Source organism: the organism of the source record quoted next, unplaced genomic scaffold (genome assembly GCF_019419815.1).
Source record: "Pyrus x bretschneideri cultivar Hongxiangsu unplaced genomic scaffold, Pyrus_bretschneideri_v1 Contig66, whole genome shotgun sequence".
Taxonomy (NCBI): Eukaryota; Viridiplantae; Streptophyta; class Magnoliopsida; order Rosales; family Rosaceae; genus Pyrus; species Pyrus x bretschneideri.
Window position 1 is genome coordinate 1910349 of NW_025999805.1, and position 15173 is coordinate 1925521.

The 15173-nt window shown below is 36.7% G+C and overlaps 1 protein-coding gene across 1 annotated transcript; it reads right to left on the reverse strand.

Moving 5' to 3' along the window:
* Nucleotides 1-5265: 5265 nt before the first annotated feature.
* On the reverse strand, nt 5266-8122 carry LOC103928009 (probable protein S-acyltransferase 1). Its single transcript, XM_009337007.3, has 5 exons — nt 7669-8122; nt 6855-7034; nt 6409-6717; nt 6001-6222; nt 5266-5899 (listed from the first exon to the last, which is right to left on the reverse strand). Exons 1-5 carry the CDS (start codon nt 7777-7779, stop codon nt 5318-5320), a joined length of 1404 nt encoding a protein of 467 aa, XP_009335282.2. The 5' UTR covers nt 7780-8122; the 3' UTR covers nt 5266-5317.
* Nucleotides 8123-15173: the final 7051 nt, after the last annotated feature.

The following is a 15173-nucleotide window of genomic DNA, read 5'->3' on the forward strand; positions in this document are numbered from 1 at the left end:
TGATACTCCCACTATGCTTATAAAACGTTTTTAAAGCAAGAGTATATGGTACTACTAACATAAGCTTTGCATTCATCAATGGACTATATAGTTACCTTAGGGTCTTAGGATGACTATCAACCTTTAATTTGATCCAACACAAGCATAGTGTTGGATCTCGGTCTAGAGATGGTGATTGATTTTAGTTACGCGTTTAATCATATTAAGGTGTGTTTTCCTAGTGGGCGTTGGACCTAACTACTCCAACTTCATGCATATCAAATAAAACATAAGAGGAGTACTTTTAAAGTAAAGAAGAGCTTATACTCTTTTACAACATTTGATCAAATCAAATTACAACCAAAATCTAATCTACACATTCCCATGGTTCAAACAAGTTTAAAAGATGGCCTATCACATAGCTTAATTATCGTAGGCTTAAGTTCATAATCACCATTTCTTTAACTAATTAACATTTTAACAAATTAAACTAGAATTAACAATGCCATTTGGTTTTTGTATCCATAAAATTGATTTAAATAGAGTTAAATGAAATGAAAATTCAATTCTCATTTAAAGAGGCAAAATTATTTTGTTCCCAACCTAATTTGAGCCAAAATGCAATAACCTCAACTTTTGGGTTATAAATACAAAACACTACCTTTTGGGGTCACTTAGTAAAATTACAAAAGTCCACTACTTCATGTAATTAAAACTAGAATAAGAAAATTTCAACAATTACAAAAACTTCATTAAAGGAGCAAAACCATTTGTCCTTTAGTGATTTTGGGCCTTTACGAAAAAACGTAAACTTTTAGGTCAAAGTACAAATACACAAAAGTATCAAAACTTTATGTAATTGCATAAAAACCCCAAAAGTATCCTTCTTGTAGGATGGCTGGTTTTGGTGAGAGGGATGTTGTCTAAAATTTTTTTTTGTAAGTTTCATAAAATAAACAAAAGTGATTGGTAAGGTGATAGGTAAGGTGATGATGTGAATTGTGAAGTGAATAGTGTCAATCAATTTACATCAACTATTACAAACAAATTTTAAATAAAATTTAAAAAGAATTTTGAATCAAAAACCCAAATCTTTATGTTCTTGTTATAAACATGAAGAACATAAGAAGAATATTGAAGAACATCCATGAAACCCATAAGAGCTCCATCAACAATTTTCACCTAAAGGCACCCCAAAACCTCTCAAACTTAAAGGAAATATATAACATATTAACATACTAGGGTACTTAGAGATTCCTAATGTCACTTTAAAAAACTTTTAACAAGACAAGCAAGAACCAAAAAAAACCCACCCATGGATTTGGCTGAAGTTCCCCAAACTAAAGGCACCAAATTTTAGATCCAAAATTCATACTCATATGAACTACATCTACAATATTTGAGATGGAAAATTTTCAAACCAAATTTACATTCAAAGAAGTAAGAACATGCTTGTAACCATTACAACATTCAAATCAAAAGATTGAACAACAAAACCCAAAAAGGTTCACAAACTACAAGACCTAGGCTCTGATACCACTTGAAGGAAAATATTTGAAAAACTAAGTTCATTAAGCAACATAATACATGCATTTAACAAATAAATGGTAGAAGCATGTTTCTATGCACTTTAAAACAAAACTTAAACCATGAAATTCTAAGCCTAGTAGTTGTGGTGAACCAAGACGCAACTAAAAACCAAAGTGAGTTGAGAAACTTTTATATGTTTGAAGCATCTCTTTGCTTAGCAAATGGTATTTACCCATGTGAGGGCCTTCTTTCCTTTGTCTCCTTACTCCTTGGGTCCATGGATGTGGATAGAAGAACTTTGCTTCTTGGCTCCGTATCTTCTTGGATTTGGATGGAGGAATGGATTCTCAAAAAGTCTCCAAAGTTTGAGATCCCTAGGTTCAACACCAAGGATGAGTGGAAGGAAGATGATGAGTGATGTGGGAGGAAGAAGATGCTAGTATCTTCCTCCCACAAGGCTAGCCTCCTAGAGAGAAAGAGAGAGCTTGTGTTCTCTCATCTTTCCTCAAAGAAACCTTATTAAGTTGCCTTTTTACTCCATATAAGTGTGTGGAAAACTTGTAATAAGTGAACCACCACTCCCTCTCCATTTGGCCAGTTTTGTCTAGTTGGATTTGAGTTAATTCCCATTTTGTTTTAGTTATCTTATAGCTTAAACTCAATGGATCTTGTGGACCAAAACTCATTTTACGTCCCGAAACCCGAAACTTACTTAAAGCCTAATATGCACCTTTCGTATGATTAATTAAATTTTAATTAATCATTTTCATGTACAATTAAACTATTTAATTGTCCTTACTCATCTTCGTTATTTTCTTCAATTATTACCTTACACGATGTGCGGTCCATTAGGTTTCTTTTAGCGAGGTAGTGGGCAATTAAAAACTCTTTCTAATCAACTATGAATTGAGACTTACTTTCAATTCTCCCTTTAGTGATTATACATCTTCAGGGCTTCCATAAACCATGAGTGACACCTAGCAGTATGTCATGGCTACCCAAGCTAATCATAAGAGGTTGGAGAACGTATTCAGTTTGGGATTACAAATGCAATACGGTTTTTCTCTAATACAATACTTTTGACCACATTATTCGGTTAGATAGTTTATTCATGTTTACCATCCAACGTGATCTCTTACTTATATGATTACCTTGAATGTGATTTGGAACGACTTCCTAAATCTCATTCATACTCTAACCAGAGATTCTTAATCATATCATAAAGTATTCTCCCTCAATACTTTGAAGGTTAGAGATCCCTTGTTACGTCTACACTTGCCTCCATGGCTAAGTGGCTTAACCTAACTATGTTGTGGACACCGACGAAGTGCCTTTGACATAGTCAAAGATCAACGACCTAACCATAAGACAACTATGATGCCTCAAGTCAAAGGACTACTTTGCATTATCCCAACCATGAGTTCTCATGTGACAAGAGTATGAGAACTCCTTGTTGATCGCGTTCAGTGGAGTCATTCTCTATTAAGCACCTACATTCTTGTCTTGATGTCAATCGCATCAATGACTCAAGAGCAGTTACTCACCCAAAGAGAAGACATATCATGTAATTGATCGTCAATGCCCAATTAGCAATTCTATGATCAAGAACATATAAGATATGTATACAGAAGAGAATGGTCTCATGAATCTAACTTCTTTAGATCACATTCTCCTAATTACATATTCCTTGGACGTATCGTGTAAGCGTATAACATTTATATGAGACGGCTTTAAACAATAATCTTTGCCCTTATATTAAACTATTTTAGTTTAACATGTGAAATGTCCGTAAAGTATCATCATATAATTGGATTTAGGGCACATTTCCAATAAGAATTTCATGTAAGAATTATTTTTCTTATCGTATTTATTGTACTCACCCTCTATCGAGTATCTACATACTTCTCTTAGTGCCCTCTACATAAATGGCCTGAGGCAAACCATTTTGCCAATTGATTAAAAATAGTATGTACCAATCTTACTGAATTACCATTTTGCCAATTGATTAAAAATAGTATGTACCAATCTTACTGAATTATTGATATCCACCTAATAATCCCTCAACCAGGAAAAAGTTTAGGATATAAGAAGAAAAGCTCTAACCTAACATCTTCAGATTACTTCTTCAGTTCTTCTTATGTTTGTTAGTTGTTATCCTTGGCTAGTGGTCTTGCCCCATTATTAGATTATAGATTAATCATTTGTATTTTTCTAAGAGTTATCAATTTCTAAAATTAGTAATTGACTTTTAGAGCACACATTTTGTAACTAACGGAGGTTTGAACATAAACCAAATGTAAAGGCGACATTGATGTGTGGTAATTAACTTTAAAGATGACATATATTAATCGTCTTCAATTTCAATCATCAAAATGACAAAGGGTCTCAATTTTAAGGACCATTAAAGTTGTGAAACCATATGCCAATGTTATTTGTAACTTAGCATGTAGCCTTGTAACAATCGAGATTGGATTCTTTGTAAGGTAACATGATCATTTTCATTAGTGAAGTCCACTAATCCAGTAAACATGTAAAGCGTGTTTATTGCGTGCCCCATTTTTAATCCCAAAAGGAGAAAAAAAAAAACGATAAATTACATGGTTCCTAAAAGCTAAAAATAAAATAACTTAACTCTGTGAAAGAAATTTCTTTTTAATTTTAATATTTATGTAGCAGCTTCATTATTTTAATTATTTACTAGACTTGTTTGTGCCATATCACAGTAGTTTTGCAGTTGGAGTACGTACTGAATTAAGTAGGATAAAGTAGGCGTTTGGGCCAGTTTAAACACACAAGAATGTGCTTAAGAATGAATCAATTTCATTTTCTACATTCCATCAATCATATAATTACATCATTGATCTTCAAATTTGACTTCGAGTCAAAGTAATTTAGCATTTTAAGCCCCCCATCAAGTTGAGTCAATATGTTTTTTGGCACACATGCACCGAGAAAAATTTTCTCCAGCAAAACCTGAATAAAAGCAGTAAGAGATGGTAAACTCATTTATGTATTAGTATGCATGCATGTATAACATTAATTTCAGACATTCAATAAGGTGGATTTATCTGGAGGTGCAAAGGTCGAAACAGCAATTCCCAATTCGTAACTACAATGAATATTAGCAACTTTTTCATTTGAACCTTCTCAGCTCTCCTTCTTCCATATTGTTGCTTAATGATTGGAATCGTTTATTTTCTAGATCTCTTTAAAATCAACTATGCAAAAGATTAACCAATTTCAGAATTGTTTAGTCATCTAATAGGTATCCAATAAATAGATGAACCAAGTTTCTCTTTTAAACACTAAAAGTTTGACAATGTTAATCAGATAATTAAATGGTTTTTTATTTGGTTGATTTTTTGTGAGTTGGTTTAGAAAGTAGTTGGTTCTGGTCATCAAGCAACATAGCAGGATAAGAAGGAGAGTTGAGAAGATAGATCAATCATTGTGGCAAATTACATTAAGTTTCCTATGAAACAAACAAACTCACATTAGATTAAACTAAAGGTCACTGATCCAACTTTTAATTACTATGAATAAATTAAGTATCCTAGCTAGCTACAAGATAACACTAAATGCGTGTGTATATGTATGTATATACATATACATATACATATACATATATATATATATATAGTAGTCCGATGAGGAATTTTGATATCAGTTAACATATATCATGATCAACCTTGAATTCTTGATGGAAAATTATACAGAGAAAAAGATCGAGAAACACTACCTTAATTTGTCTGGAAAACAAGCATGCTAGTGATTGATGGATGGATGGAGTCCAATTGCATTGGAACTACTACTGATGAGTAGTCCTCTTTTCATTACCATTAGTAGGTGAATTAACTGATCCTAGGTCGGAACTACTCTTCATCCCCCGATGATCATCTAAATTTGTTTTTTCTTCTTGACCGGTATTGTTATCAGGAAACAAAAAAGGTTTGAATCCAGCAGCAGCAGGTCCAACATCACCGTCTTCTGCTGCCGTCTCTTTCTTTAGATTATTATCATTAAAGCCACCGCCACTCAAATTATTATTGTTCCTTTTCTTCTTCATGTTACCATCATCAATGCCACTGTAGTCCAATTTCTGCAGAATACTTGGAACAATGATATTGCCGCCAGGATCCTTTCCAAACTTATTTCCCTTTTCTATGTCAAATTTCTCTTTGGAGGCGATGAAGCCTCTATTGCTCTCTGAAGCGATGGATGCCATTCCTAAGTCGACGTCGTTGATGTCCTTAACCGAAACCCATTCTCTGAAGTTAACCATCGAGGGAGGAATCCTTGAGCAGAACACTTCTTTCAGGTTTCCCGGTAGTCCCTTTGCGTAGGGGTTTTCGTTCTTATCGTAGCGGTATCGGAAATTCTCATATGTTGTCTGTTTAAATAGGAAATTAAACCAAGCAGCTAGCTAGTGGTTAGAATATATACACACAGATTAAGAACTTGGGATCCAAGAACACAAAGAACAAGAAATACCTGGTTTGTGCAAATCAGATAGATATGGAAAACTGTAAGGCCACCAACAAACCAGACTGCTACAAAGCAGTACACTATTAGAATAACTGATACGATGTCACGCGCCATGGCCCTCCATAGATTGCCTCCTTGTCGAACAAGGTTGATCCACGAAAACACAAACACATATATGCACAGCAACGTTGAGGACGAAATAAAACAAATGAAAAACGGATAGTTACGCTGCAAACAACCCAAACAAGTCGAGTTACAACAAAATTAGGTGATATCACTTAGTATAGTTTAGAGCAAAAATAATGTTTTTATTAAAAAAATTAACATTTGATTAGTATGTACACGCACAAATGCATGCATGCAGACGAGAGTATAGTAACTAGTAGTGGTGCTAGACACAAGTGGTAGACTTACTAATCCAATACACTGGCCCACCCATGGACAATGGTGATCAAATTTCTGAACACAGTTGTTGCAGATGGAACAATGAGAGGCACGTGGTGGACGATACAGCAAACAAGTGTCACAAAATTTGACCTTCACTGTATGGCCATTGACCGTTACATCCTTTATTCGGGGTATTCTCAAACTGGAGGATTTGCTACTGACCCACTCCATTGAAGGGGTAGGACCGTCATATGCCTCGCTTGATTCTGGTGGTCGTGCGTTCCGCGGAATTATACCAGGATCTCTACCGGATGTCAAGTATAGAAAAATGAAATCCTGCATGCATAAGAATATATAATATAAAACCTTCCTTGAACCAATTCAGATTGGGTTAATTTGCTAGATTAATTTCCTTCATTTATAAAATAATTTAGGAGGAATTAACTAAATAAATTAAATTACAATTTACCAACCAAAACAGTGAGGATTATTCCCCCAATTAGTACGGGATAGTCATAATGTCCATCTTGTCGTCTCATCATTACAAGCATTCTTATGCAGAATGCTAGTGCAGGGCATCCAATCAAAAAGCTTGTTAGAAACAGCGATGCAGCGTCATGACCAAACACAATTCTTCCACCGCACAAAAATTTCTGACAACACGTTCCAGTTTTCCACTAGTGTTAGTCCATATATATATATATATATAAAATCATATATGTATATATATGATAATCAAGTGTGAAATTTATTAATGACTTCATTTGTTTATTCTACGTACGTACTTGTACGCAGCTAGGTATGTACAAACTTATGACATTGATATCCATGAACTACATTGTACAATTAGTTTTGAAGTTAGCTTTAGTTGCCTTTCTGTTTGAAAGAACAATATTGCATGAAAAAGAAATGATTGATAATCATTGTACGTGCCTCAGAATAACATATTTATGTTCATCCTTGATTAGTACTGCTTTTTGCAGGTCATTAGGAAGACAAAATTATTAATTAATTCCAGTTTCATCACCTCGATCATATATAAATTCGTAAAATCATACATCCAAATGGGTAAATAATTGATGAAATTAATCATAAGAAGAGGCATCAAAAGGGGATCAGTTTATTACAAAAACCAAACGAATGATTCGGTCTGCATAAACAAGATCTCTCTCTAGCTAACTACAAGGTTCTATCCTATGAGAGCAACAGATTAATTAAAACAAGCACAAGATAAGAGATAATAATCATAATCATGTGAGAGGTAAATTAAAAATAAACCATACGTACATTGTTACCCTGCCACACAAGGTATAGCCTTTCTCTTTCAGGGGGAGGAGGGGCCGCCGCGGCTGTGTCGTCGGAGGGAGCATCCCAGACTTGGTTCTTTTTCCTGCTCATTTCTTGTTTTTTTCTTTTAATTTTAGTTTTGATTTTTTATGGTTTCTTCAACAAATAATCTCCCTTTATTCGCATATATACCCGCATCAAAATGATATCGATAGAACCATTTTTTGATCTGCTGGGTAATAAGCGAATGAAACGAGATTAAAAACACAGCTGGGGTTGCAGGAGGAGGATGCTCTCTTTACATTATCATCTGGGTTAGGCTTGTGGCTTCCTCCCTCTCTCTCTCTCTCTCTCTCTCTGTTTCTTTTTTATTTATTTATTTATTTGTTTTAATTTGAAAGTTTATGATTTTATTACCTGTTTTGGGTCAAAGCACAGCTGCCTGTGCCGGTGCTCCCCCGTATTCACAATTTTCTCACCCGCACCTGTCTTACAACCCCTCTCCAACAAACTTGCTGGCTTCCCAACCCTACCGCTTTTTTCGCGCCCAAAACCAACATTACTTTTACACTTGCACCTACCCTTCATTCATTCAACTGCACCTATGTATATAATATAGGGAAATTAGTCATCATACACTGATTTCAAAGGTGTTTAGCAAAAATAGAAATATAGATGCCAATTATAACGTATTGATAGGATTCTTTAACCATATTGTATTGAGATAAATTTGTTACAATATCAATAATGTTGAAATACTGCATATATTGTATTGAGATGATGTAGGTATAGTTGATACGATATGTACAATAATGTGAGTATATTGTCTCTATGTTGTATATTTATTCACGATATTGTTTTTTATATGAGAAGCAATTGTGGTTTGCTACGCACCTATCAAGAGGGTTTGGTGCATGCTTAATGTGACTTCAACAAGGGCCGGCCCTAACCCACTGCAACTGCTCGGGGCCCAAAAAAAATGAGGGGTACCCAAAAAAATTGCGTTGGTTCACATATACATACATGCATACATACATACATACATATGGTTTTGTTTTGCTTAGATACATAATAAATGTTCATAATACATAATAGTATATATGAGTTGCCAGCATGGTTTTGTTTGATTTTTGTTTCCTTTCCCACCCAGGTTCAATTCCTTCTCTCGCCACAAAGATGGTAATTTTTGTTATTTTTTTTCATTTTTTGTCATGTCTACTTTAAATAACAAAGAAATAGTAATTAGATTATAAATGTGGCATTTCTAGTAGTGGTTTTTTGTTTTCAATTTAAATTTATTTGCAAAATCGTGCACAAGTTTATCTAAATATATATTAGGGTTTTTTAAGGGAACTTTAACGAAAAACTCCCGGTACTATTCACTTTAACGAAAAACCACATTTTTACATCAAAAAGTCAATCCTGATATTATTCACTTTACCCTTTATTTTGTCCTTATCGTTAAAACTCAAAGTTTTCAAGCTTCTTTCTTTAGTTTTCCTTTTTTTTTTTTTTTTTTTAATCTATTGATAATTTTTTCATGTGTTAGTAATAAAGTATTGTTATTTTTTTTTTTCATAGAATAAAATTTTTTCATTGACATTCCGAAAAATATCATCCTACACTTTTTTGTATAATTTTTCCCTTGTGGTTTTATATATTTGGAATGAACCGCAACCTTTAATGAAAGCTCAAAAAAAAAAAAGCTTTTGGTAGTAGTAATTTTCGTTTTCATTTATTGCTTACGTATTAAAATTAGAGATTTTAAATATGAAAATTCATTTCAGAAGTTTTTAATGTGCAGTGCCTTGTATATCGGTTAGTTAAGTGTAACAGCCCGTACAGGAAATTTTAAAAACGTACGCGTGAAAAGACGATTTTGCCCCTAGCGAGATTTTTCGTTGTGTGGTTGTTCTTTTTGGTTTGGTGTGGCTAGTTTTGCACCACACACTCTTCCCCACACTCACCCTCACCTTTCCCCTATCCCTGCACCCTGTCCCGAGCTCCCTTTCCCTCTTCTTTCCATCCATTGTACGGACACACACCCAAACACACCAAATCTTCACAGATCGAAGGAACAAAGTACGTATCCATGCTCGTGAGGCTCGTAGGAGTCCAACCATACCCATTTCAGGTAAGGTTACCTTCATTTTCACGTCGAACTCGAGATACCCGATTTTTGGCATTGTTCATGCACACATAAATTCTCATGTTTTTGGGAATTTCAAGCTTGTAGGAAGCTTGGTGAGGTCCCTAGGAGGCTCTGGGTGGTTCGTTTGAAGGTTTTGGACGTCAGGATTGTGAGTTTCGAAATTGGCCGGAAATGGTGGAGTTTTCCAGGTGAGATTTTGTGGATTTTAGCATTTGAAAGTGGTATGAACTTGTTCCTCTCGTTGTGAGCTTCAATTTGGTATCAATTTTGGGAAATTTGGTTGAAAAACGAAGAAGATAGGACGATTTAAAGATTTCACGATTTTCCGGAGCCGGCGACGGCGCCGGAGCCTTGCCGGAGAAGGCGACGGAATATTCCGTCAGTTTGGACGGAATATTCCTAACGCCGTTGACAGAAACCGTTAAAGATAACGGAATATTCTTGACGTCGTCAGCGTGCTAGGCACGTGCCTGCGCATGGCCGGCGCGTGCGGCGGTGAAATTTTTTTCTAAAAATATGGAGATGTTCCTGAGGTTGAGTAGATCACGTTGGTGTATTCATACACCCTTTTTGAGCAATGTATGAGAAGTTATTTCTAAAGGTTGGTTATGTGCTTTAAAATTAACGTTTTTATAGTTGTTTGGCATATAGGTGAGACGTATCCTGAGGACGAGCGTGGTCACTCGAGGCAAGGGGGTTACGACCCTTCTACGTACCAGTGAGTGGGCTTTTGGATTTCCGTATATACCTATATACTTATACGTTTCCCAGAAAATAAATTAAAATGTTTTTACATTATTATGCCTTGTTTATTGGTTGTCGTTCATTTATGCATTATTAGTCATACAAGTACACATGTGTATTGGTGCCGTGGACGCACAGGTAAGTGCCGCGTGAGTATGATTTTACATTTACGTTCAGTAGTGATTCTAGATGCCTAGAGAGCTCATAACCTGCACCCCCGGTGTTAGTGCTCCCGCCCAGAGTTGGTCACAGTCCTTCACGTGATGTTCACCTCCCGCACCACACGCTCATCTTAGATCCAAGTTAGGTGCACAAGCTTGTCGTACAGACCACGTTAGGTGGTTCCGACTCGTAGGTGACCCGCGATTATTCGCCCAGCCTTCACGTGATCGTAGCACTAGAGCGTACTTATATTACACCCAGGCCTGTCGTACAAACCACTTTAGGTGGTTCCGACTCGTGTACAGGTATGGTTAGTGAGACAGAGATTTGAGCTCTAGATTCAGCCGTACAGGTCACGTTAGGTGACTCTGGCTGACAGATTACATGACATTGATATGACATTACCTGAGCACTTGCATTTTACTTTGAGGTTTCGGCATAGCATATTCCTGAGCATGATATATATATATATATATATATATTCTATTTTCTGGGAAGTATACAGGTTTTACGGCGAGGGGTTAGAACTTATTTATTAAATTGGTTTTCGAAAAGCTTTGTTTTTGCCCACTCATGCTTTTGTTTTGCGCCCTTCCAGGTTCTAGTTGGCTAGCACATTTGGTGGTTTCCCTGAGGATTTTCCCGGCATATCTGACAGACCACCACCAGTGTAGGACCACCTTCGGGTGTGCTTTTGTTGTGTCGTTTCCTTTTGGACTGCATTAGGCTTTTATGCTCTGAACTTAGGGTTCACACTTACGCTTGCACTTGTTGTATTTACTTTGTGTAAAGCTAGTTTTTATTTATTCGTGCTTTTTATTATTATTTTTATTAGCTTTCGCACTGTGCACATGGCTACGTCACTTCCACGTGACGGCCAGCATGCCCTGATCTCGATCGGGGTGTGTCATTAAGAGTGTTCACCTTTGCACTCAAGGTCTCGTGTTTGAATTTTCTCACCGTAGTTTTGATGAGTTTAGTGTAGATTATCCTATCATTTGTCAAAAATGTCCATAATGTGAAAAAAAAAAACATTTTCTTTAATATTTGATGTACTGCATCTATTATATATAAAGCTGGAAGGCTGTTTTGGTGTCATAGCTTCAACAAAAATATTAGAACCAAGTTGCCCATCAGCCAAAAAAATTCAAAAGCAACCCAATATAATTTATCAAATCATGCAAGGGTAATTTAGTAATTTGGTCATCATAGAATATAATATAAATATAAATTGGGAGAGAGAAAAAAAAAAAACAAATGACAAAGTTGATGGTACCCATGTGACAGCCCGTCCCGAAAATATAAAAAACGTACGTGTGAAAGGACATTTTTGCCCCTAGCTCGATTTCGTTACGTTTATTGTTTGTTTTTGGGGTTTTGTTGGCATGTTTGGTGCCACACACACCTTCCCACACACCACAACCTTTCTCCCTGTTTCTCTGCACCTGTCCCGAGCCCCATTCCTTCTCTTTTTCTTCGAAAACGTACGGACACATACACAAGCACACTAAACCTCCACAGATCGAAGGAACTGTGCACATATTCGAGCTCGTGAGGCTCGTACGAGCCCAACCATACCATTTCCAGGTAAGAACTCCAACGTTTTCACGTCGATTCGACGATGTCCGATTTGGGTATTATTCATGCACACGTGATTTCTCACGTTTTAGGGAAAATGAAGCTTGTAGATAGCTTGGTGAGGTCCCAAGAAGGCTCGGAGTAGTTCGTTTGAAGGAATTGGACGTCGGGATTGTTGGTTTTGAAGTTGGCCAGAGTTGGTTCGATTTTTCAGGTTAGATTACGTGGTTTTTAGCCCTTAAAAGTTGTATGGTTGTGTTCCTCTAGTTCTAGGCTTCATTTTGGTACCAAAATCGTGGAATTTGGTTGAAAAATGAAGGAGTTAGGACGTTTTAAAAATTTTCCAGTTTTCCGACGCCGAAGGTTCGCCGGGGAAGAAGACGGAATATTCCGTCAAGTCTGACGGAATATTCCTGACGCCGTTGACGGAATCCATTAGGGATAACGAAATATTCCTAACGGCGTCAGTTGACGCCGTCGGCGTGCCAGGCACGTGCCTGCGCGTGGCCGGCGAGTGTGGTCGTGCCTTGGCCGGTGCGTGGGGCGCGTGCGGCGGTGAAAAATTTTTCTAAAAATTTATGGATGTTCGTGAGGTTGAGTAGATCACGTTGGTGTATTCATACACCCCATTTGAGCATTGTATGAGAAGTTATTTCTAAAGTGTGGTTATGTGCTTTAAAATTAACGTTTTTATAGTTATTTCACATATAGGTGAGACGTATCCCGAGGACGAGCGTGGTCACTCGAGGCAGGGGGGCTACGACCCTTCCACTTATCAGTGAGTGGGCTTTTGGTTTTCCGTATATACCTATATACTTATATTTTCCCAGAAATTGATTTAAATATTTATTTGTTATATGCCATGCATTATATTATCGTCAGTTATGCATCATTAGTTGCATTATTAGGCGTATATATTTATATACATATGCATATTTGGTGCTGTGGACGCACAGGTAAGTGCCAGGTAAATGTTATTCATGTTTACTTTTAAATGGTGATTCGAGATGCTTAGAGAGCTCATAACCTGCACCCCCGGTGTTAGTGCTCCCGCCCAGAGTAGGGCACAGTCCTTCACGTGTTGTTCACCTCCCGCACCATACGCTCAGCTTGGATCCAAGTTAGGTGCACAGTCCTATCGTACAGACCACTTAGGGTGGTTCCGACTCGTAGGTGACCCGCGATTATTCGCACAGCCTTCACGTGATCGTAGCACTAGAGCGTTTATATGTATTACACCTAGGCCTGTCGTACAGACCACTTTAGGTGGTTCCGACTCGTGGGCAGGTTTAGTTATTGTGATTGAGATCTGAGCTCTAGATGCAGCCGTACAGGTCACGTTAGGTGACTCCGGCTGCCAGATTATATATTATTGATGTGATTTATACCTGAGCACTTGCATTTCATTTTGATGTTCCGACATGGCATATTCTTGAGCATGTTTGGCATATCTATATATACGTACATATGTTTATTTTCTGGGAAGTATACAGGTTTTACGGCGATGAGTTAGAATCTTGTTTTGAAATGGTTTCGAAAAGCTTTGTTTTTGCCCACTCACGCTTTTGTTTTGCGCCCCTCCAGGTTCTAGCTACTTAGCAGGTTCGGTGGTTTCCTAGAGGGCTTTCTCGGCATTTCTGACAGACGATCACCAGAGTAGGGCCATCTTCAGGTGTACTGTTGTAGCGTCATTTTAGTTTGGACTGCTTTAGGCTTTCTGCTCTGAACTTGTGTCACTTACGCTAGCACTTACTACTTCTACCTTATGTATGCTAGTTTTTATTTATTCGTACTTTTACGTTACCACTTTTTAGCTTCCGCACTGTGCACATGGCCACGTCACTTCCACGTGACGGCCAGCATGCCCTGATCTCGTTCGGGGTGTGTCAACCCACATGATGGGGAAGACAAATAAAATAAAAAATAAGAAAAATCATGAATATTGTGTTCAAAACATCTTACGAGGCGCGTAACACTGGTGATAAAAAAAAGAAAAAAAGAAAAAAAAAATATTGAAGCAATTCACGCATATAAATACATTAAAAATGTTTAAGTCCCACGTAGCACGTTGTAATTCAAAAAATGCCTTTTGCACGCGGTTGTTTATTAAGTATTATTTCTCAATTTTTAAACACTTAAGAGGTGCGTAGTGCCAATTATAAAAAAGTCTCTCGCACGCGCATAATAATGTGAATGAATTAGTTGTCAAATGATCATTTTTTTTTTGAACAAACGATTTTATCTATACTAAATATTATTTTTTAGTGTAAATTCAATAAAATGTAGATGAAAATTGAAAGACCGCTTTTATTAATATGGATTCAGTTGCCTTGATTAGTTAAAAGACTGCTTTTATTAAATGTATTTATTATTCATTTCCATCTACATTAATAAATACATTTAAAACATGTAAATTGTGCGTAGCACGCCGTGATGCCAAAAATACCTTCTGCACACACGTAAGCGCATGCATGGAGGCTAGTACGATGCTAAGACAAATAATTATTTTACGTGAAGTTATGATATGACATATTTTTCAGTGTTGCTCAAGGCCTCAAAAAGCTCGGAATCGGCCCTGCTTCAACATGAGGTGATAATAAGAAATCAGTTCTTTATTTTAGAACAACAATAATACAAATGAAGGAAACCAAAGAAAAAAATGACTTTGGACTTTCAATCAACCTGGGCTCTCCATAGAGACAAAAAAAAAATTCAGAAGTAGGGACGAATTCCATAAATAAACAAGAAGCATAGATGAGAAGTGAATCACATAGAGAGGAGAGCAAGAGGCAAATTTAAGGAAAATTGCTCTATGATGGCTTATAAGTATGGTATCTTACGTCTTTTCGCACCCTCTAAATTCTATAGT

Coding starts and splice junctions, on each gene's coding strand:
- LOC103928009 (XM_009337007.3), bottom strand. CDS start 7,779: ATGAGCAGGAAAAAGAACCAAGTCTGGGATGCTCCCTCCGACGACACA. Junction 6,718..6,854: donor GAATAATCCTCACTGTTTTG/GTTGGTAAATTG, acceptor TTATGCATGCAG/GATTTCATTTTTCTATACTT. Junction 5,900..6,000: donor ATCTGATTTGCACAAACCAG/GTATTTCTTGTT, acceptor CTATTTAAACAG/ACAACATATGAGAATTTCCG.